Here is a 22872-nt window from a genome sequence, read left to right on the forward strand (position 1 = left end):
ACATAGGCACAAATTAAATATCCATCAAACCTGCACACATACAAACATACAGCATACATATGCGCACACAGACATCCATCATGCACTTCCATTATGCATACACATATTTATCCTACATGCACTCACAAATATCCATCATGCATACACACACATCATCACACACACATCATCACACACACATCATCACACACATTCATTATAGTAAACACACAGTCATAGGCATCACACTCAGACACACACCCATCCATCATACACACCCCACCCCATTACCGATTTCAACCGCAATAGTGCAGTGGTAAGGCGTCTGCCTATCTCGCTGAAGGCCGGGGTTCGATCCCCGGTGGAGGCACCTAGGTTCGTGTCCAGAGGTGGGCACATTTGCGTACTATCCTTGGACAAGATAATTAGATCAACATTGTTTCAGTTCACCCAGCTGTAAAATGGGTACCCGTGAGGATCTGCTGGCAATATGAGTGTTTAGTGCATTGGGTAACTGGCAGCATGGCTGTATGATCCCCAGGGAGTTGAAAAAGTATCGGATAGAACGGTGGTGTTCCTATGACCTATAATGTACGTAGCGCCCGGAGCAGGCAATGTTCCTGGATATGTAAGCGGACTATTACTATTCTATATTACTATTACCATTACTTCGACCTACCTTGATAACCATGTAATGATGTTTTACTTGTCTTTAAACTCCAGGTCCTCATTGCAACCGGACCTGGGATGACCTGATGTGTTGGCCTCCTACCAGAGCAGGGGAAGTCGTAGAACAGCCATGTGCAAAATATGTACACGGATTTAACTTACAAGGTTAGTCAGGCGTACGATGAACAGTGAGTGAGTGAATAACGCTTTATGCCGCTTTTAGCAATATTCCAGTAATATCAAAACGGGGAACAACAGAAATGGGCTTCACAATTACTACCCTAGCGAAAAATGGATCCTGGGTCTTCGGCCCCACGAGCGAACGCTTTAACCGCTACAATCACCCCCAGCACTAACAATGAACACATGAGACAGGATGGAATTTGGGTAAGAATGTGCAGGGACGAATGATGAAGCGAGTAACACATATAAAGAAGGAGATGGAGCAGCGCTCGAGATTGTTTATATGTGGTTATATCGTTCAAAAAACATACACGCTCTCTGATGAAGAGATGTAGGGAGAGACGCCGGTAGTCTGATGTAACGAACCATTTCCTCTTCGATGATGTATCCGCTTGTCGAGATGTTTAAATTTAGCAGCACTTCTTAGTTCAGGACATCGTCCTATTTTGTAGAATTTGCAGTTATTTACGAAAACAGGGCAAGTGTACGCTGATCAAACGTAAACTAAGCCTGTTCCCCTTAATTGAAATTCTGGTTTGAAAGTTATAAAAGAGCATCTTATTTTGCAATAGAAAGGTAGATTGCTCTTCACACTTCCGTCACATATCAGTGAGAGAGTGAGTGTAGTTTTATGCCGCGTTTAGCAGTATTCAAGCAACGTCACGGCGGGGACACCAGAAATGGGCTTCACACATTGTACCCATGTAGGGAATCGAACCCGGGTCCTCGGTGTGACGAGCGAACGCTTTGACCTCTAGGCTAACCCACCGCTGACGTTGTTCTAATATGATCAGATATGTGTCGATGAGTGTGGTGTTCATAAAAGAGGTTTTATATTTATTTAAATTTATTGAGTATACACTAAGCTGTTTTCATCAATTTTCTGTCAAGTCGAACTTTAAAACAAAAGGTTATGTCATTTTGCAATTATTAAATAATATTGTAATGCTGTAGGGTATGGTATCTTAAAGTCCTATCAACCGTATCTCACTATTTTGCCATGCTTGGCTTATACTTTCAGGACGTGCCACCCGGACGTGTACAGACAACGGGGAGTGGTTCGTTAACCCCATCTACAATGAGACGTGGACAAATTACACGGATTGCTATGCCGACAAGTCTGTCAAAGCAGACCCGACGTTTGCGGTAATACATTTTAATTAGTTTACCCCTCTATTAATCATTCATACCAAATGGCTGCACAACAGATATTTTTAAGGTCTGCAAAAATCAGGGAATAAATATTTTATTTATTATTGTATTATTTATATAGCGCACATATCCACGCACTAGTGTATGTTCAAGGAGCTGGTAGTTTTTCCCTCGACCATTGGATGTCAATCTCAACGGCACATATTATTATCAATCTCAACTCCGGGGATCATACAACTCTTGCAGCCACTAGGCGCACCGAGTTATTGCGGCTTTCCCATCCGTATGAGGTACCCATTCAAAGCTGGGTGGACTTGGACACATAGTGACAGTATTTTGTCCAAGTTTACTGCACGTTGCTGTACCCGCAACTAGGTGTTTGCACGTATTCATGTGGCCAACATCTGGTCATATACCAACGGATTCGTGGGTTCGTTTAAGTGCACACGGTTTGTGTACTGTACACTAGGGGTTGTGACAACACTGAAAGACTCTGCACACAAATTTGACTCCAAGGTTTTTACACCCGGTCACAGGTGGGCTTTAGCCAGCTCGCCCACCATGCCCCCTTTACTGATGTAAAGAATAAAGTACACACTTGGTGCTTTGGGATAATTTTCCACACAACGACATGGGGTAAATATTTTAAAAGTGGTTTTGTTGTGACTTATAAGTCGCAAACATTGTGTAAATGTTACGTAAACTCTAGAGATATCGAACCCAGACGTGACGTTGCCCCAGACTCCTACGTAGACGACTAAGTCCATGTTGACTGGTGGATGACATGCTCTGAAATGATCGGCAGTATGCAGTCGTTTCATCACTGTGTTTTTGCTGATGCGGTGATCCAATGCTGTTGGTGTTGATGATGTGACTGGGACCAGTCTGGTAGGTTATCCTCAGTCTTAAAATGCCCTGATTTGTGCCGCCAAACGTTCTATCAATACGACAGACAGACAGACAGACAGACAAAATAGTTTATTTATGTGTCACGTGAATGTACATGTCAAAAATGGCAACGGTAAAAAGACATAGAAAAATACAGACACCAGGCCAGATGGCCAATGAGACACACTAGACAATATGTGCATAAAATGTATAAAATATAAGATTAAAACATTAAGAAGTATCACACATATGAAAGACCTAAGGAAAAAGAAAGAAACTTTATAGGGATGATAGCTTACGCCGATACATACGGCTAACTAAAGCGGCCAGTGGATTATCAATAATTTCTGTTTGTAAGAGGAATGTAGCTTGTTCAGTGTTTGATAACTGACCAAAATTTGGGTGTAAGATACTAGATCGAAAAGCCCATTTGTGATATTCTAAAAGCTCGTTCTGGCTCCGCTGCTTATATTCTTGCCATTTTGCTGTGTCCAATAAACGCTTATACCCTACAATGTCATGCGACTATGTTTCATGCTGTTGACGCATAACATGGCAGCATGCTTCAGCAAAAATCATGAGTTTCATAATATCCACCCACAGTGCTGTGAAGGATAGCTGTGTTCTTTACACAGCAAAAATCACGAGTTTCATAATATCCACCCACAGCGCTGTGAAGGATAGCTGTGTTCTTTACACAGCAAAAATCATGAGTTTCATAATATCCACCCACAGTGCTGTGAAGTATAGCTGTGTTCTTTACACAACATGTACACAATGTTTGTGACTTGAAGTCACAATCAGAACACTTTTAATAATATTTACTTTGTTTCTGTTATTAAAACTTCCCAAACACCATGTGTACATTCTTTTGTAGGTCAGTCTTCCCATATCAGTTATGGTAGATATGTTCCAGGCTTCTAATCTGACATATCAATGACCCGAAGATGTCAATAATGTCTGATGTTATTCCAAACATGGACCTCTGCAATATGTTAAAAGGTTAAATGCTGACTTGTTTTGTTTCTGTGTATTTGAGGGTTTTGATCGGTGGGGTAAGTTAATTTATACCTCTTTTATTCCTATTTGATATTATTCCTATTTGATATTATTCCTATTTTGATATTATTCCTATTTGATATTGTTTTATGAACACATACTCATGATGTGGTCAGAATCGCACAATGGGCGCAACAACAAATATGTCCACAGAAATTCCGATCAAATGAAAAAGGGATCCAACTTGTCTTGAGCCTTGACCAACGCTCAGAGAGAAACATTTTCTTACCCTAGTACTACCATAACAGCATCATATTTAAACACATTTTACTAACGGACGACATTACGCGCGATTCAAAAGTACAACCCCCACCCACCCCACCTCCTATGAATGTTCCTTCAGACACCGTGTAACCATACTTCAGAAATAAAAACTAGGTTATAAATATACTCATGCCCATAATGGTTGTCACCCCCTCCCTACCCCAAGCCCACACACGCCCACCCCACAACCCCTCTCCAATTAAAAAAATGGAAGGGGGCGACAACCATTATTGGCATGAGTATATTTTCGGGTCAAGATAGTATTTTAACATCTTAAATATATATCTTACGATCTGTGTGTGTGATAATCGGAGCATAAATGGATTTCTTATGATCGAATTATTATAGAATGTTTTTGTACTTTTATTCTACAATATATGTATGCGGTGCAAAAATTAAGTTCTGTGTATTAAAGCAATTAAGAAGTCAATTAGGTTAATTAATTAAGAGTTGACTTTGACGAACAACGTATGTCGAACGTGACATCTCTAATTAAGCATAAACGGAAGTCAATGTCCTGTTCAAACAAAGTCAACAGACGGAGATTATTGATGGGAACTGGCCATGTGTTCGCTGTATCCGCCAACATCGATCTGTTCAGAACCGACATGTCTGTTACTGGAAGGGTACCGCGTTCAGCAGCTTGCATTCACTTGCTTAGAACCAAGAAAGCAGACGAATACAGTAAGACATTAAGAAACTTCGAAACCAGTGCGGCCGCCATCCGTCACACGACTGACGTCATATTTAACATTCACCTTCATTTAAACCCCTGGATACCACAAGACCATACGACCCCTGAAGATCCAGGTTAGAATATTGATCTCCAGTAAACCATGCGTGTCGAAAGAGGTGACTAACGGGATCGGGTTGTCAGGCTCGCAGACTTGCTTGATACATGTCATCGTATCCCAATTGCGTATGTCGATGCTCATGCTGTTGATCACTGAATTGTCTGATCGATTATTTACAGACCGCCGCCATATAGCTGGAATATTGCTGAATGCGTCGTAAAGCTAAACTCATTCACTCACTCACTCACTCGCAAGAACACATACAGTCGAACCTCGCTTATCCGGACACTTGCGTGTTCTCTATTGCTCAATGTGAAGAATTATGTATGACTCTCATTTCGAACTCGAATATAACATGCATCCCACCCACAACAATTTTTTTGGGACGTTTTCGATTCCGTGGAAAATTCCCAATTTCTTCATATTATCCATTGTCATTTCAGGAAAGTCCGAATTACCGAAAATGAGCATTGAAAAGTAGGCACATCCTAATTCTTCCCATTTCTGACACACTATGGAATCGCCATTTACGACGTTATTTAGGATAAATAAATATCGGATTTTTACTTGGAGAAACGAACTATCATTTCAGTGAGGTGAGGTGAGGTTAAATTGGGATTTACGTCGTGCTTGAGAAGATTTCGCTCATATGACGACGTGCATGCGTGTGTATGTGTATGTGCGGCTGCTTGTACTAGCCCAGACTTAAGCTGGTTTTATAGTGCTAGCCCACTGAGATACCATGCCGCAGTGAAGCATGAGCCGACCAGTCCTTGTTGTACCCATTAATGTGGACCATATTTTAACGTCTTTTCGTATGACGCGGTCGGGGATCGAACCCGCGACCTTCCACTCTCCGGGCGGACTCCCTAACCACTACGCCACGGAGGCGGTCTTATCATTTCAGTGATCGTTGGTGTCTTGTTTTCGTATCAGATCATCACGGATACGTCGCTGATAACCAAGAATTCGTTCTTAAATGAAAATACATAAATACATACGTCGAAGTGGGGGATGGGGTAGTCCAGTGGTTAAAGCGTTGGCTCGTCACACCGAAGACCCGGGTTCGAATTCCAACATGGGTACAATGTGTGAAGCCCATTTCTGGTGTCCCCGCCGTGATATTGCTGAAATATTGCTAAAAGCGGCGTAAAACCAAACTCACTCACTCGTCGAAGTTAACTTTCCGCTATATCAAATAGTGTTTACAGAATCACATTTCGTTCATGAGATTCCTATCACACTAATAAAAGTGGAAGCTCTAATCATTTGGATACAAGTCTTAACAGAACATGGCATCGGTCAAATTGAATTCCATCCCTGATGAACGTAAGCTGTCTCCAACCCTTCAAAATTTAAATGTAATCTCAAAACCTTTCTCTACAAAATCTTGCATATCAATTAACTTCATTAATACTTTATTCATTGTGAGCGCTATGACCAAACTTAGTGTACAGTATGGTGCTATATAAATGGAAACATTATTATTATTTCAAACCCATGAACAACACATGAACCTATGAATATCCGTGTTAGAATTGGTTTTAAGCAGTAGAATTGGTCCCCAAAAGCTCATGCTTGTCGTAAAAGGCGACTAAAGGATTCGGCGGGTCGGGCTCGATGACTTGTTGATACCTGTCAGCGTATACCGTATATTGATGCTCATTATGTTGATCATTGGATTGTCAGTTCTGGAATCAATTATTTACAGACCGATACTATATAGCTAGAATACTGAGTGTTTGGTCTGTTCGCGTTGGTTTCACAAAAGACGTAACTCTCTGAGACCACTGGCCATTGTCTTACAATAAGCTGGCTGGACCACTGACCGGGACATAACTGAGCAACGTTTTAAAGCGGCCTTCCGTCCAACACACTCACTAAATTAAAAGAATATCGAATGACTACCCAGAAAACACGCAGCAAATAGATCCAGTGTGTGAATGATGAAAAGTCATTAAGGAAATGAACAGAAATGAATCAGATTTGTCAACGGTTACAGTATTCTGTTAACACAATCACGTTGTTGACGTCGAAGGTAACACAGGTCACACGCTACCGCGTGTATACAGTGTACGGAAATAACGGCGTTAATGCCTCACTATATCTGCCCTGCCATACGTGAGTACTTGGTCCATGATGATTCATACCCCTTGCTTTCAGCAAATTGTTTCTATTGTTCGTCGGTTTCTTTTTCCGCTAATTAATCCAAGGTATTAAGTGCCATAGGTTGAAGTAATTGACGTCATTCAAGGGCACGTGCTTGCCGTGCTAGGGTCATGTGGTTGGCAACGTTTTGGTGCATATGTGGCTTTGGTGTAACAATGCTGTAACTGTGAAGCGGGCGTTAAAGTATACGAGTCACCATTCTCTCATCGTCAGATGAGTGAGTGAGCTACTGGTTAAGGTATTCGACTAGACGTATTGTCAAGTAGACGAGTCAGACTATTTCTTCATTTGAGTGAGTGAGTGAGTTTAGTTTTACGCCGCTTTTAGCAATATTCCAGCAATATCACGGCGGGGGGACACCAGCATGGGCTTCACACATTGTACCCATGTGGGGAATCGAACCCGGGTCTTCGGCGTGACGAGCGAACGCTTTAACTACTAGGCTACACCACCGCTCGAGTGAGTGAGTGAGTGAGTGATAGAGTTGCTCAGCTAACCACTTTGAACTATGGGGTATGTCACTTGTATGACGATAGGTCTGCTTCAGGTGGGATCAAAGCCCGAAGCGAAGTTAGATGTAAAAGTACGAACATCTAAAAACACAATCAGGATTCGAACCAATGATCATTGATGTTGGTTACAGAAGGGCTGCCATCGAATTATGGTAGCAATGTTCGATGAAAACGTACTGTACTGTACTTTACGCGGTCGGCTTTATGCACTGCATGTAGTCAATAAGAGAATGAGCGACCCCCTTGCCCTTAGAAACCTTCTGAGTAATCAGTCCTAATGTACTCGAGTTAAGAAACAATTTATTGTCCAGTCTGAACTGATGACGAAGCCTTGAGCGTAGATATCTCAGTTAATCCTCCTTTAGATTCCCATAAACACATAAGCAGTTCTGTTCTTGCCTCAAGTCACAATCAATCGGACCTGATCCGTGATTCCTGCTGCGGAAACTGAATCAAAGAAATCGATATGCTTGTGGACTTATAGTGCATATGATCAAAACAAACATTCAATGCACTTTTTTTATTTAAGACTACAAGTTCTACCACTCGTATTCGGACCAAGCATATCATCTTTATATTTGTAAAACACTTAATAATTATACGATCACTGAGATATCCCGGAGTCAATAATTGGTTTCAGCATCTGACACCTCGTGACGTCAGAAGGATGATGCGCGTGGTTTGTAAAAATATGCTATTCCATACGTACGTGGGTTCAGGGGGAAGTGAAACAAGGTTAAAACGCGTTTAAGATTACTTCGCTTAAATAGCGGGGTGTACGTGTATATGTGATAAACACAGATGTGTCGAACTTACGGTTATCTCGAAGCAAAGTTTGATGCTTTCGGTTTTCCTGTTATTTTATCATCATTTTGCGATTGTGTCGAACGTCGAATAACTCGAACTTCGACACAAAGGTTTGTGACTGCATATATGTATGGTCGGTTGTACTAGTCCGGTCGTATACATATTCCGCTAGTTAAGTGAATTACGGGGTGGTGGTGGTGGTGGTTAAAGCGTGCACTCTACACGCCGAAGACCCCGGGTTCGATTGCCCACATTGGTACAATGTGTGAAGCCCATTTCTGGTGTCCCCCGCCGCGATATTGCTGGAATATTGCTGAAAGCGGCGTAAAATCATACTTACTCACTCACTCATCCAAGGGAATGACCATGTCACAGTTTAATGTACTGAGACATAGTGTGGAGACTCAATCAGTGATTAATGTAAGACAGCGTAACAATAGTTAACGTTGTAGCGTTGAGTGATATGACGTTAGTGGGAATCGAAGCACCGAACGCTTTCCGACACAAGGTCTACGACTACACCACAGAGGCGGAAAATGAAGCATACAACTTAATGGATGACAATTTCTTGTTTATTGCATAGAGCGACATTTTGATGTATACTCTCCTAAAAAAAGAAACGCATATAGGAATTCCAACTGTATTTTGATAGGAATTTCAACTGTATTTTATGTTTATTTTGAAACATCTTGTAGGCTTTATGAGTCAATGAAATATAGCGAAATTGCACACTGGGAATGCAGACTTATCCGTCTTACCTTTTGTAAAATGAATCACGTTTTAATTCATTGCTACATGAAATTGCTATTTTCATGATGCGTTTCTTTTTTGGGAGAGTATATATAGATTCATACACCGTTGCAGATCGAAAACGTAGCTCTGTGCAATAAACAAGCAGTTGTCATCCATTAAGTTGTGTACTTCATTTGTAACTGACCAACTTCCAGAAAGCCGATCAAACAATCCCAGAGGTGGACTTATACGAGAGCCTGGAGCAAATACAGTTATACGGCTATAACAAAGTTTATAATGAACTCTAACACTATTCCTAAGTGAGTAGCGAATTCGTATAGTGGTTCCCGTACAAGTACGAAACAGAGTTAGAGACCAACGTATGGTATTACGTTTCTTGGGTCAAGGTCACTTTGAAGCTCGTCTATCGCAAGCAGAGATAACTGGTGACTGTCGTCCAGTTCTGTATCACTTTGGTTTGCAAATAATCGACTGCTGAACAGGACAACGGCGGTGCACTGACACACAGTCAGCATGGTGGCACAATATCTGATCTTTACTCTAGGCTGCTTTGAAGACAAAGAGGATCAAAGGGCTTTGCTGGATTAGAGGGTAACTAGGTTGTACTTCACACAGATGTTCTCACGGGGCTTTCGATCAGACGTTTTCTTGGTGGAAAGACGACCTGGATTATCATATCGACTCATTTACCCTTTATACACTAAGTAATATAATTATCTAATATCTATAAAATACATGCTTCAATCTATAAACTGATTAAATTCCTAAATCCTATGAAGATTGAGAATTGGTCCTGAGCAACCTATGCTTATGCTAAGAGTCGCTAGGTCATCTCATACACATTGCGTATACCTATCACTGGATTGTCTGGTCAAGATTCAATGATGAACAAACCGGCGTCATATTGCTGTAATGTTGCTGACTGCAGCTTTAAATTAAACAACAATAAACTTTTGAAATATATTTACAACGTTGTGTTCATGTGTTCTGTGTTGGGTGACCAATGGCATATAGTTCATATTAAATTCAACCCTTAAAATATTTATATCATTAAAATAAAATAAAATTTGAATATTTCTGCAGTTATCCATTCATTTTCAGTGTTTCGGCGACTGTCTAAAGAAAAATACACTTTTGAGAACGTTTGCATATGCATGCTTTTTGTCAACTCAATTGTTCAATAATGCATTTTATTGCTCTACAGTTTACTTGTAGTCATATGTAGGTATAACTGACGAGGTGTCCTCGCAGTGACATTTCTGGAATAAAACAAAAGCGGCGTAAACTTTACTCACAGAAATGCCTTTCTCTCCTCTGTGAGGTTTGCAAGCAAAAAGCGGCTTAATCACTTCATAATAATCTACTACTAATATTCCAGGAACACTTGGCACGGATCCGCATAATGTTCAATATTGGATACGGTCTGTCACTGGCATCACTCACCTTCGCGGTCTTTGTCGTGGTATATTTCAGGTATGTATTTTTCACGTATCGTGATGTACATTTCAGGTATTATGATGTACATTACAGGTATGTACATTACAGGTATTTACATTTCAAATGTGTACATTTCACCTCTCGTAATGTATATATAATTATATATTTGCCATATCAGCGGTATGTACAATCCATGTATCGTGATATATATTTGAGGTATTTCTATTAAAGGAAAGCTGGCTAAGCTGATTGCGACGCCTGAGACCGAATGCACATCCTATTATTCATTTATTTAGGAAATGTGTTAATCCAACAAGAGTTTGCTCATGTCATCTGTGGCTGAATTCATCCCCCATGTTGTTCCAGACGTCTACATTGTCCCAGAAACATCGTCCACCTGAACCTGTTCCTGTCATTCATGTTTCGAGCGACGCTCTCCATCCTGAGGGACAACTTATTTCTCAGAGGGTTGGGTCTTCCCAGCGACGTCATCGCCAACAACCACGGCGTCCTTGAGTTCATCCCGGAGGGAACGGTGAGATCAGTTATACACATAACGCTTGCTGATACTACCATCGAGTCTTTGAATGGCATTTAGAAGTGATACACACATACAGACAAGAGCTTTTATGGATGACAACTTCTTTATTGTGAAGGGTCACGACGTTTCGAAGTATATTCTTACATCTTCATCAGGTGATGAAGGAGCAAGAACATACTCCTGATGAAGGGGGCGGTGGGGGTAGCCTGATGTTTAAGCGTTCGCTCGTCACGCCGAAGACCTGGGTTCGATTCCCCACATGGGTACAATATGTGAAGCCCATTTCTGGTGTCCCCCGCCGTGATATTGCTGGAATATTGCTAAAAGCGGCGTTAAACCAAACTCACTCACTCACTTCCTGATGAAGGAGTAAAAACATACTTCGAAACGTCGTGACTCTTCACAATAAAGAAGATGTCACCCATAAAACACTCTTGTCTTTATGATAATACCATCATTCATATGTAGACAACACTGATTTTTGGAGCTGAAAGTACCGGCACATATGAATTCATATTTTTTTACTGAATTTCGAGTAAGGGACTTATTAGATCGGGTTGTCACACGGTGTTCATAATATCAACCACTGGTTTGCCTGACAAAACGCGATTGGTTAAAGTCCGTTGTTATAAAACTTGCGTATTGGTGACTGTAAATATCAACAGTAAACAATAAGATAATTCCTGCCCAATATATTCTTATCACTGCCTGATGTTTATTCAAAAACACTTGCTCACGAGATAATCGGAATCATGCAATGGACTGATTTTCATACATTTCTTATGATCATGCAAAGAGTTTTCTTGCATTTGTTTTGTAACTATATGTGATAACTATCACTAGCTTCAGCTGTTACATATCAGTCATCTGTTAAAAGCTATATCAATAGCGTCAACGGCAGTGAACAATCGGACGATGAACCGTTGAAACAGGTTCAGTTTCGAGTAAATGACAGTGTTGAAAATTATTAAAGAATTAACATATGATATATTTGGGATTACACTTCCTTAGTAAATGATTATGCAAAGAATGGCTCGCTGAAAATCACAAATGACAGCAGGCGAAATTTGCATGAAGAGCGAGTGTTTGTTGTCTGGCACATCTGTCCTGTCATGAGACAGCCGCATGACATATATCCTCGATCGTTGAACTCACTCACTCACTCACTCACTCACTCACTCACTCACACACTCACACACTCACTCACTCACTCTTCAATTCCTCTGAATCCGAAAGATTAAAGAAATCACGTGTTGAGGCGTCTAGTATACCACAGCACTGTGAACAACTTGTACACGAACCAAATACACTGCAATACATGTACTTTTATAAATGAGTTTAATGTTCTGATTCAGATTAATGTAATGACTATAGCTTCCTGCCTACAAAAACTAACGTGTGTTATAAAACGGCCTTTCTTTCAAGCTGTTATGCACACAAGCTTATCGGAAGATCAAACAGAAGGAGCGAATCTCCTCATTACTATACAGGCAGTTTCTTAGGCTATTTTAATCCCGTAATTACATAATTAAAGTGTAACGATCCACGTATTAGGGAAACAAATCGTCCCTTGGAATCAGTATTGAAGCGAAGGACATGTTAGTTAAATCAATGTTATTTAGGGCCCTGATCATACTCACTTGAAAGCAAGTAATTAATTAACGGGAGGTCGCCAAATATTTATTGATTTCTTCCCTTGGCGTTTGTGGCATACGTGTATAGTGTATTCATGACTGTTTCTGAGATTAAAGTCGTGTTGGCCGTCCTGTAATGTGTTGTGACGTTATTTGTGGCACGTTCACAGTAACGGCGGAAAACGTCCTTGTACAAGTCGCTAACGCTGGCTTCAGTCGTTCAAGGATGAAAAGGTGTGACCTAATTGGATGGAAAAGTGTTAGGTGTATTCTGTTACTGTTAGACTCAGGCATGCACAAGAAAGTTGAGTGTCATGACATAAAGAGTGAACGGGTTATAAGGCTATGCGGAACAATACTAGCTTTGTGTCGGAGGAAAGTCCGCATTTATTCAGCTATCAAGGGCGGTGGGGTAGCCTAGTGGTTAAAGCGTTGGCTCGTCACGCCGAAGACCCGGGTTCGAATCCCCACATGGGTACAATGTGTGAAGCCCATTTCTGGTGTCCCCCGCCGTGATGTTGCTGGAATATTGCTAAAAGCGGCGTAAAACCAAACTCAGTCAGTCAGTATTCAGCTATCAAACATTTACAACTTTGGATAAAGTCGTTCTGCTCTTAGTCCATCAAATATAATTGAGATTCGAACACACAATTATAGGCGGGCTGGCGTGACAAAGGGATCAAAATTTGCTCACCTAATTGTAGCTCCTCCGTAAATAGGCCATCCGCGCCTTTCTTGACGACACACAAGATGCATACGAGTGAGTGAGGTTAGTTTTACGCCGCTTTAGCAATATTCAGCAATATCACGGCGGGGGACACCAGAAATTGGCTTCACACATTGTACCCATGTGCTGAATAGGACCTGGGTCTTCAGCGTGACGAGCGAACACTTTAACTGTTACGCTACCCCACCGCCCTGCATATGAAGTTATTGGAACTCCAGTTCAGTCAGACGTTCATTCATGTCTAGAAGTGGCACCGCTTGAAGCAGGAGCAACTACAACGTTATAACAAAACATATATTTTCTATTGTATTGTCGCGCTGTCTCCAGTCAACAACACGATTTATCATTGATATGTGCACAAGAAATCATGCTGAGCTTTAGAGACTATACGGATAGAAGTTTGAAACTGTTATTTCAATTCACAGCATCCAGGCATCTAAATGCTTTCAGTCTTGTCTTGACTGTGCATGTGTTTGTGAAAGGTGCAAACGGTCGGGCAGGGCACGCTCACTTTGCCGAGAACCCTTGTTGTCAGTGCTATTTGTTAGCGATTCAAAACACAAGCTTATGACATTGTTTGAAGGTTAGAATGAACTATGAATTCAGTTGAAGATTGTTGTGAATGTTGAACAGATATATTCGCTTTTCCGTTTTACAGTTATAATACTCTTGAAGGTCGGGTTGGAATATGTCTTCAGCAACTCCTGCTTGTTGTAAGATTCGGCTAACGGGATCGGGTGGTCAGGTTCGCTGCCTTTGTTGACACATGTCATCGGTTCCCAACTGAGTAGATCGATGCTCAGTTTGTTGGTCACTGGATTTTCTGGTCCAGACTCGACCATCGCCATTTAGATAGAATACTGCTGACCAAGGCGTTAAACAACAAACAAACGATATTGTGATTACAAAAATTGATCAAACTGTCAACTTTATTGTAGCTTCGTCAGGCTTTTAAAGAATAACCTGCTTATACCGGACACTGTTTATTGCAGCACTGGCAGTGCAAGCTGCTGTTGACCTGTTTCCACTACATGTTGGCTGCCAACTATATGTGGATATTTGTGGAGGGGCTGTACCTCCACACACTCATCATCGTCGCCGTCTTCTCCGAGCGGAACACCGTGCGCTGGTATATACTCCTGGGATGGGGTGAGTTAAACATGCGACATCTCTGTCTGTAGCGACATCGTCGTCACATGGTTGCACGGTCAACGTTTCTGAAGACAATGTCATTTTAGAAAGTTTGTTTATAGATGTATGTGAGATTACACTTTCTGACACTAGTACTTAAGTAGTAGTGAGTGAGTGAGTTTGTTTTTTGCAATATTCCAGCAATATCACGGCGGGGGACACCACAAATGGGCTTTACACATTGTACCCATGTGGGGAATCGAACCCGGGTCTTCGGCGTGACGAGCTAACGCTTTAACCACTCGGCTACCCCACCGCCCCACTTAAGTAATAGTAATGGTAGTAGTACTAGTAGTGGTAATGGTGGTTATAGTTGTGGTAGTAGTGGTGGTGGTAGTAGTAGGGGTAGTGGTAGCAGTAGTGGTAGTAGTAGAAACAGTAGTAGTATTGGTTGAGGTAGTAGTTGTAGTATAGTAGTGGTAGTGGTAGAAATAGTAGTAGTGGTGGTGGTAGCAGTAGTTGTGGTGGCAGTAGTAGAAGTGGTAGAGGTAGTAGTGGTTGGGTGGTGGTGGTGGTGGTAGTAGCCGCTGTACATTAGATGTAGTGAGAATAGCTGTTTTTTATTGTGGTAGTTAAGGTGTTGCATTTTGATCTGAGACGTTGAAAATTATTGTTTCAAAGTTAAATATGTTAAAGCTGAAAGGCGCTATCTCACATACTAAGATGGTGTTTGCATGTCCTATTTCAAATTTGAAACTGATAAACTGATTAGGGCCCTATAATACAATTAATACAAGTAACAATGAAGAGGTAAAGGTCATACTCTGGACTAGTGACCTGAACCCGGAAGGTGGGGAATTGGTTCCACAGTTCTGACCCGATGACCCAGACGGTGTAATTAGTGACACATTGGGAGCTGGATAATCAGGGTGATTTGTCGCGAGACAGACACACACCAAGGAATTGCAGCCCATGATTGAATCGAATTGTTTTCAGCGTAGACCCCCTTTACCTGATCCCTGGGTTCGACCAACTAATTATAACCCGAAATTTCGGATGACTGGCATTTAAATTATTCGATACGGTTAATTTAGATTGCATGAGGAGATTTAGCTTCAATTACCTTATCCTATCATCCGGACACTGTTGAATGTTCATCTTATCTGTATATCTCATCTTGGTGCCATGGGTCGTCCCGTCACTGATGTCCCTACAGCCAGATGTCTTTCGTAATCAATTACCTCCAAATAGGTGTACTTTTCTTCTTGGAAAATGAACAATATCATTGAATTCGAAGTTGTTTATGTCTACTCGCCATTATCGATCTGGACCCCTTACTGAAAGTTATCTTCTGGGGAAGGAAAGTTCGGATTTATGTCGGGAGAGGTATTACATTACGGGAGTGTACAGATTTGTTAAACCTTGATGGTCTGTAGCACACATCCGTGACATAAAGAAAATATAATGTACTGATATAAGCAAGAAATGATAAGTTAACTACATCTATGATCTACAGACGTTGATACGATGCATGGATCGGAGAAGGGAAGCTTATCTATGCGTTATATTTGTAAGATATTGATCATTACTGGCGGCATGGCCATATTAATCCTATCAAACCAATATGTAGCCCATGTTTGTATCACAGAAATGCACCAGACCAATTCATATGTCTTGAAGATTAGACATTATTGATACAGACAAATTCCTTGAAGGTGGCTTATCAACTAATCCTATATATGATACTATAATTGCAGTTGAAACTAGCAGGGACTTCAATAAAACTAAGCCACCTTGTAGTTTTAGAGGCATATAGGACATTGTGGCCAATCATATGAAAACTTTCAGAGTACGCGAAGTTTAAAATTAAATTTGGCCAGCCATTGGAGACGTGGTGGAAATTCTAGCAGTTCATGTTTCACTTTGGTGATTACCGTAAGTCCATGTTTCACTTTGGCAATTATCGTAACTCAGTGTTTCTTTTTGGCGACTATCGTAAGTCCATGTGTCACTTTGGCGACTATCGTAAGTCAATGTGTCACTGTGGCGACTATCGTAAGTCAATGTGTCACTTTGGCGACTATCGTAAGTCCATGTGTTACTTTGGCGACTATCATAAGTGCATGTTTCACTTTGACGACTATCGTAAGTCCATGTTTCACTTTGGGAGTACACTGCAATCGTACGATTCCGTGCGCTTTGTAAAATAAGATCAATAGGTTCCACGCCCACTCCTGAATACCTGCGCTTCTACGTTTGATAAAAACACTTGTTAATGGACATTTGTGTCAATAATATGTCGGATATTTTTTTCAGGAGGGCCGTTGGTTTTCGTCATTCCGTGGGTTGCCGTCCGGGCCAGTCTTGAAAATAAGTTGTAAGTAATGGCGATATTTGCCCTGTAAACCGAAATGTTTCTATGACGTGGAGATAAAATGTTAAGCGAAAATTGCATGCATATTCAATTACAAATAGTCAGTGCACATGATTAGAATATCTATTACATACATTTACCGGAGTATGTATGTCAGTCAATGAATTATACACTATTATACTGATTGCCATTCGCTGGTACGGACTCGATAAGTTTCCGAACACCTTCATATTGCGTAAATACTGCTGAGTGCGGCCTTAAACAAGATATAAACAGAAACTGTCCCCTCTTTCAAATACGTTCAAGAAGTCTCCGAAGGATATTCGTGAAAATCATCAAACATCAAACAACACAAAGAAAAATCCGCAATACCGCACAAAGTTTAATGTGAACCTTCCATTAAGGCTAGACAAAAGCAAAATAAAATAATAAACTTAGATCCTTGGTACGACTTCACAAAATGGTCTTATCTCTTCGGCAATGATTACGTAAAGTAACCTGGTCAGGATTCCACAGCAAACACCATGAACCACAGTCTTTGAAATATATGCTAATGTTATAGTACAAATCCACAACTGCACTCTGCTCTTATCATTATGAATATGGAAATGCATGCATACATAATGCTAAAAAGAGTAAAAATGTACACACGTTTTCAGTAAAGTGCAAAGTGTAGTCCATTTTACCATTCAGTGAGATTCAAGCTACAATGTCATAGGCTTTGTACTTTTTAAATAAATAAAGTAAAATAAAGTAAAGCATAGCCCAAAATATATTATGGCTTGAAAATGTGTCTTCTATAATTATTCACTTTATTGCATTTCATAGACACATTTCCGTTCACAATGCACTTTGACAACAACACTTGTTAACAACAACAAAGACGTTTCAATTGGCCAAAAGAGTAGAGACCAAAATTTGTGAAAGGGATCCGATCTTGAACTCAATGTTGTCACAACATTTGCAGTGATATAATATTGATACAATTCCGACTGCAGGAACGGAAAATTGGCATACTTTTATAAGGAAATGGCCTTGTGCATGTATCTATCACGCAACTTGGGTGTTCTGTGTCGACGCGTACGATGACATGACTGTCATATATACGAGTCAGAATGGTAATATATGTCATACTAAAGGGTGTACCCTCTATTCATAGCCACCAGACAGGTACCACGGGCAGCTGTGACACACATGCAGCCAATCTCCTCGAAACTTGAGAACTTTTGACATGACATTCCCGACGACATCAATCGACTCCATAAGAATTCCGTTCTGATCGAAATGTTTATACTTTAAGTAGCAAAACAACACTACTGTCATATGGATCCGGGCATATTTCATATGTCTGAAGTATATTTGAAGCATCCGGGTTGTGTGTGCTTATAGATGTGTATCCGGATTGTATGTAGGGTTCTTCCGTCTTTGAAAGGTTGCACTGCTTTGAGGGATTTCACTTGATGATCAATTTATCAGCACTCTGAGAGCAGCAAGGGCTAATCGATGACGATGTTCTTCACAAGAGATGTCTGATCTTTGAAAAACTGTAAAAAAGACCAATGTGTCCTGTGCTTAAATCTGAATTATTGGCATATTGTGTTGCTACAAATATTGCCTCTATGACACGAAAACGTGCGGGGAGTATTCACTTTGCCATATAGTGTGGTTCGTAATCGCCTAAGCCGAATTTCCAGAAACTTAGTAATTTTGCAGACCACGTATGAATACTGGAAAGGTCAGGTTGACATTCCTGTCCGTATCACTGCAGAGAGCATCCTCATTAAGATAAAATGCCATTTGTGTCCCTGTCTTTAGCAATCCAGGTGACACTCTATAGTAAATGAGGACACCACTGGTTAATAAAGCATTGATATATCACATCAATGTAAGGAAATTATTAAAAACAATCTGTACTAAGCAGTTCCATATTGAGGACGGGCGGTGGGGTAGCCTAGTGGTTAAAGCGTTGGCTCGTCACGCCGAAGACCCGGGTTCGAATCCCCACATGGGTACAATGTTTGAAGCCCATTTCTGGTGTCCTCCGCCGTGATGTTGCTGGAATATTGCTAAAAGCGGCGTAAAACCAAACTCAGTCAGCAAGTCAGTTCCATATTCATCGGTTCGGGATACCCATTTTTATCTCACTGTTTTTTTCGCATCAGGATACCCCTTTTATCTCACTGATTTTTTGCATCGACAAGACTTGCCATTAGGCCACATACAAAGATCATCATTTGGTAGGTGGGAATAATTTATCGATAGTTTTATCGATTTCGATGTCCAAAATACTCAGCTGGAAACGTCGACGCCAAAACATAAAAAGTATCGACTATGAGCCGAAACAGATTTCAATGGGCTAAATATTCAAGAACATTATATAAATGAATAATACGAGATGAAGTTTCATCAAAAAGATACTCATACCCTTCTTAACGACAACAATGATAAACAGACGTTCCTGATTTGCAAATGTACGAATGTCAATTAGGAGAAAGTCATCGACATAGTCAGTTGTATTGCGTATTGTAATCAGTCGAAGTTAAATGCAGATTGAGATGTTACAAGGTTCTGGCAGATTTTAGGGTGAGGGTAATACGAAGCAAATGTTCGATGTGACTTTACATACTAATAGCGTGATGTGATCTTCTTCTTCAGTTGTTGGAACACTAACCCCACCCCTGGATACTTCTGGATCATGAAGGGTCCCATAGTCGCTATACTAGTGGTAAGTATACTAGGGTTATATTATTATTGTTAGTATATTGTATGGGGCATCGGAACACTCACTCACTCGACAGACTCCAGAGAGTGCACAACAGCGCTGCAAGAGTAATCACCAATACCAGACGTCGAGATCACATCCCCTGGTCGTACAAGATTTCCATTGGCTACCAGTGAGACCTGGTGTTTGTCTTCAAATCACTGCATGGTCAGGGAACTCCTATCCATCTACACCCCAAGGAGAGATCTCAGGTGAAGATCATCAAGAGCACTTGATGATCCTATGACCAGGAAAAGACAATATGGTGACAGATCCTTCTCCAAAGCCGGCCCCTGGCTCTTGAACCGTCTTCCTCGACACATTCAGGATATTGTCAACCTCGACCAGTTTAAACAACAACTGAAAACCCACTTGTTCAACATAACCTTCGCCTATATATACGCCCTTCAGCAATATGTTGGAACAAGCGCTATACAAATGTTAACTTTATTATTATTATTTATTGTTATTATGTTATAATCTATTTATATAGCGCCGAGTTCCAGCTAGGCTGCTCACAGGCGCTTTGTTTTTCCCTCGATCACTAGATTTTAATCTCAACGGCACGTCGTATTATCAATCTCAAATCCCTGAGGATCATTCAACTCTTGCAGCCACTAAGCGCACCGAGTTAATGTGGCTTTCCCATCCTTACGAGGTACCCATTCTCAGCTGGGTGGACTGGGACACATAGTCACAGTACTTTGTCCAAGTTTACTGCACGTTGCTGTACCCGCAACTAGGTGTTTGCACGTATTCATGTGGCCACCATCTAGTCATTTACCAACGATTTCGTGGGTTCTTTTAAGTGCACAGGGTTGTGTACTGTACACTAGGGGTTATGACAACACTGAAAGAGTCTGCACACAAAGTCGACTCCAAGGTCTTTACACCCGTTATGTTAAAGTTACTTTTGGTTTATGTCATTTTTACGACGATATGTCACTCTGGTTTTGGTTTCAACCTCGGACCTGAAACTTCCATCACTATGAAGAAAATACAGAGTGCGCTCAAATTGTTGACGGCCCTTCGACATATCAGCAGATCTTGTATCGGTTAAAAGACACAAGTCGGCACCTCGAGCTGGGGTTGCAGATAAACTGCCTCCTCGTGTTACACCTTTGAAGGAAGCTCTACGATCAGATAGGCTTGATTGCACATATGATCTGCCTAGTTTACGCTTTATTGTGTTCATATGACTGAAGACTATGTTCAATTCAACTATCTCATGTTTTGGCCTAACATATAATACAAATTGTAATCAACATGCGAGGATAGGATGTGTTAAAAGAACTGAAAGTGAGGTTATCGGAAAAAGTTGCCTAATAATAAACTTAGGGACGTATTGTAAATACAAAATTTAATGTTTTGTTTTGGGGTTTTTTCTTTGTTTTTTATTTTTATTTAAAAAAAAAAAGAAATTGGGGGGGGGATTTTTACATTTCTACACTATAGGTTTTGACAGATTTGATTAAATATGTACATGATCAGTTCAGAAGTGTTTAAGGACGGATAATGGTCAGCATTAACCCTTTCACTGATTTGAAACCTCTCCAAAATTTTAATATTTCCAGTAGGTCACAAAGGGCCTGTATTCTTCTTCTAATTATATTAAGTTTTATTCTCCCTTTAGACTAACCCTGCCCATGCTAATAAATGACTGTTAAAAGCTTCGACCCCCTCACATTGTTTGACGTGAGACATGGAAGTATAAGCCAACACATGCAATCCTATCTGCAACCAGCAATGATATTACGACGCATCAACTGATTTGTCAAGATTTGTACAAGTAAAATATCTTCTATAAGAATGTTGAGGGTGTGACTAAAACCAGTGAACCAGTCTTTGGAACTGACCCTACGTGGTTTTTGTCGGCGGACATACGCTCCCAGTAACGACATACTGGATGTGAGATCAAAGAAAAAAGAACGTGGAAAGTGAATCGTGTCTTGGTTTGTTTAAAGAGATACAAATTGTTTCTTATTGGTATAAATGATCCTTGGTCTGAAATATATACTCTCCCAAACAAGAAACGCATATAGGAATTTCAACTGTATTTTTATGTTTATTTTGAAACATCTTGTAGGCTTTATGAGTCAATGAAATATAGCGAAATTGCACACTGAGAATGCAGACTTATCCGTCTTTGGCACCAACCCGAGGAAAGTCATAAACACCATAGGACTCATAAACAGAGCAAAACCTTTTGTACAATGAAACACGTTTTAATTCATTGCTACATGAAATTGCTACTTTCATGATGCGTTTCTCTTTTGGCAGAGTATATGTTCCTAAGCTCAGTGTTTTCTCAGCGTTGTTTACGCCCGAGATTTGCTTAATTTTCGATTTCGACGACGCCTTACCCGCTCCGACTTTGTGTGGAGGCAATTAGGTCCCTGACTCGGATGTCGTGGGTTTGAGTCCCGGATGGGACTCAACCCAACAAAAGTACTTAAATTTGTAGTTTACTAAGAAAGTGTAATCCCAAATATGACATATGTTACCATGTCATACAGCTGAATTGTTTCTGAGCTTCTCGTTGACTGACTGACTGAGTTTAGTTTTACGCCGCTTTTAGCAATATTCCAGCAATATCACGGCGGGGGACACCAGAAATGAGCTTAACACATTGTGCCCATGTGGGGAATCGAACCCGGGTCTTCGGCGTGACGAGCCAACGCTTTAACCACTAGGCTACCCCACCGCCCCTCGTTGAACACGAATTAAGCTACATATAGTCGGATTGAAAACACAAATAATTGACTAACATTGAACAGTTTGTACACATCCATGTATTTGTTCTAAGACATTATTTTATTCCCTTTCCAGGGCTGCTTTGTTTTTTTCGTGAACGTGGTGCGGGTTTTGTTTACCAAGCTACAAGTAACAAGGAACAGTACACCCCGGGCGAGAAAATATCGATATAGGTGAGTACCCTTGAGAATATACTAACATACAGTGTAAAACATAGGCATGAGGTATGCCATCGCCAATACTTCAAGGGTAAACTCACTTCGATCCAGCGAATCAAGTCTCGG

General features: G+C 40.8%; 1 protein-coding gene across 1 annotated transcript in view; it reads left to right on the forward strand.

The window, feature by feature from the left end:
• Nucleotides 1–22872, forward strand: part of LOC124261285 (parathyroid hormone/parathyroid hormone-related peptide receptor-like) — a 38429-nt gene that overhangs the window by 10124 nt on the left and 5433 nt on the right. Inside the window, exons 3-10 of the mRNA XM_046695593.1 lie at nt 703–813; nt 1853–1977; nt 10608–10702; nt 11033–11201; nt 14561–14717; nt 17016–17076; nt 19729–19798; nt 22664–22761. Coding sequence (XP_046551549.1) covers nt 703–813; nt 1853–1977; nt 10608–10702; nt 11033–11201; nt 14561–14717; nt 17016–17076; nt 19729–19798; nt 22664–22761 — 886 coding nt within the window. The remainder of the gene's footprint in view (nt 1–702; nt 814–1852; nt 1978–10607; nt 10703–11032; nt 11202–14560; nt 14718–17015; nt 17077–19728; nt 19799–22663; nt 22762–22872) is intronic.

The sequence above is a fragment of the Haliotis rubra genome, unplaced genomic scaffold (assembly GCF_003918875.1).
Source record: "Haliotis rubra isolate DU_JTF1 unplaced genomic scaffold, ASM391887v1 Scf794, whole genome shotgun sequence".
NCBI lineage: Eukaryota > Metazoa > Mollusca > Gastropoda > Lepetellida > Haliotidae > Haliotis > Haliotis rubra.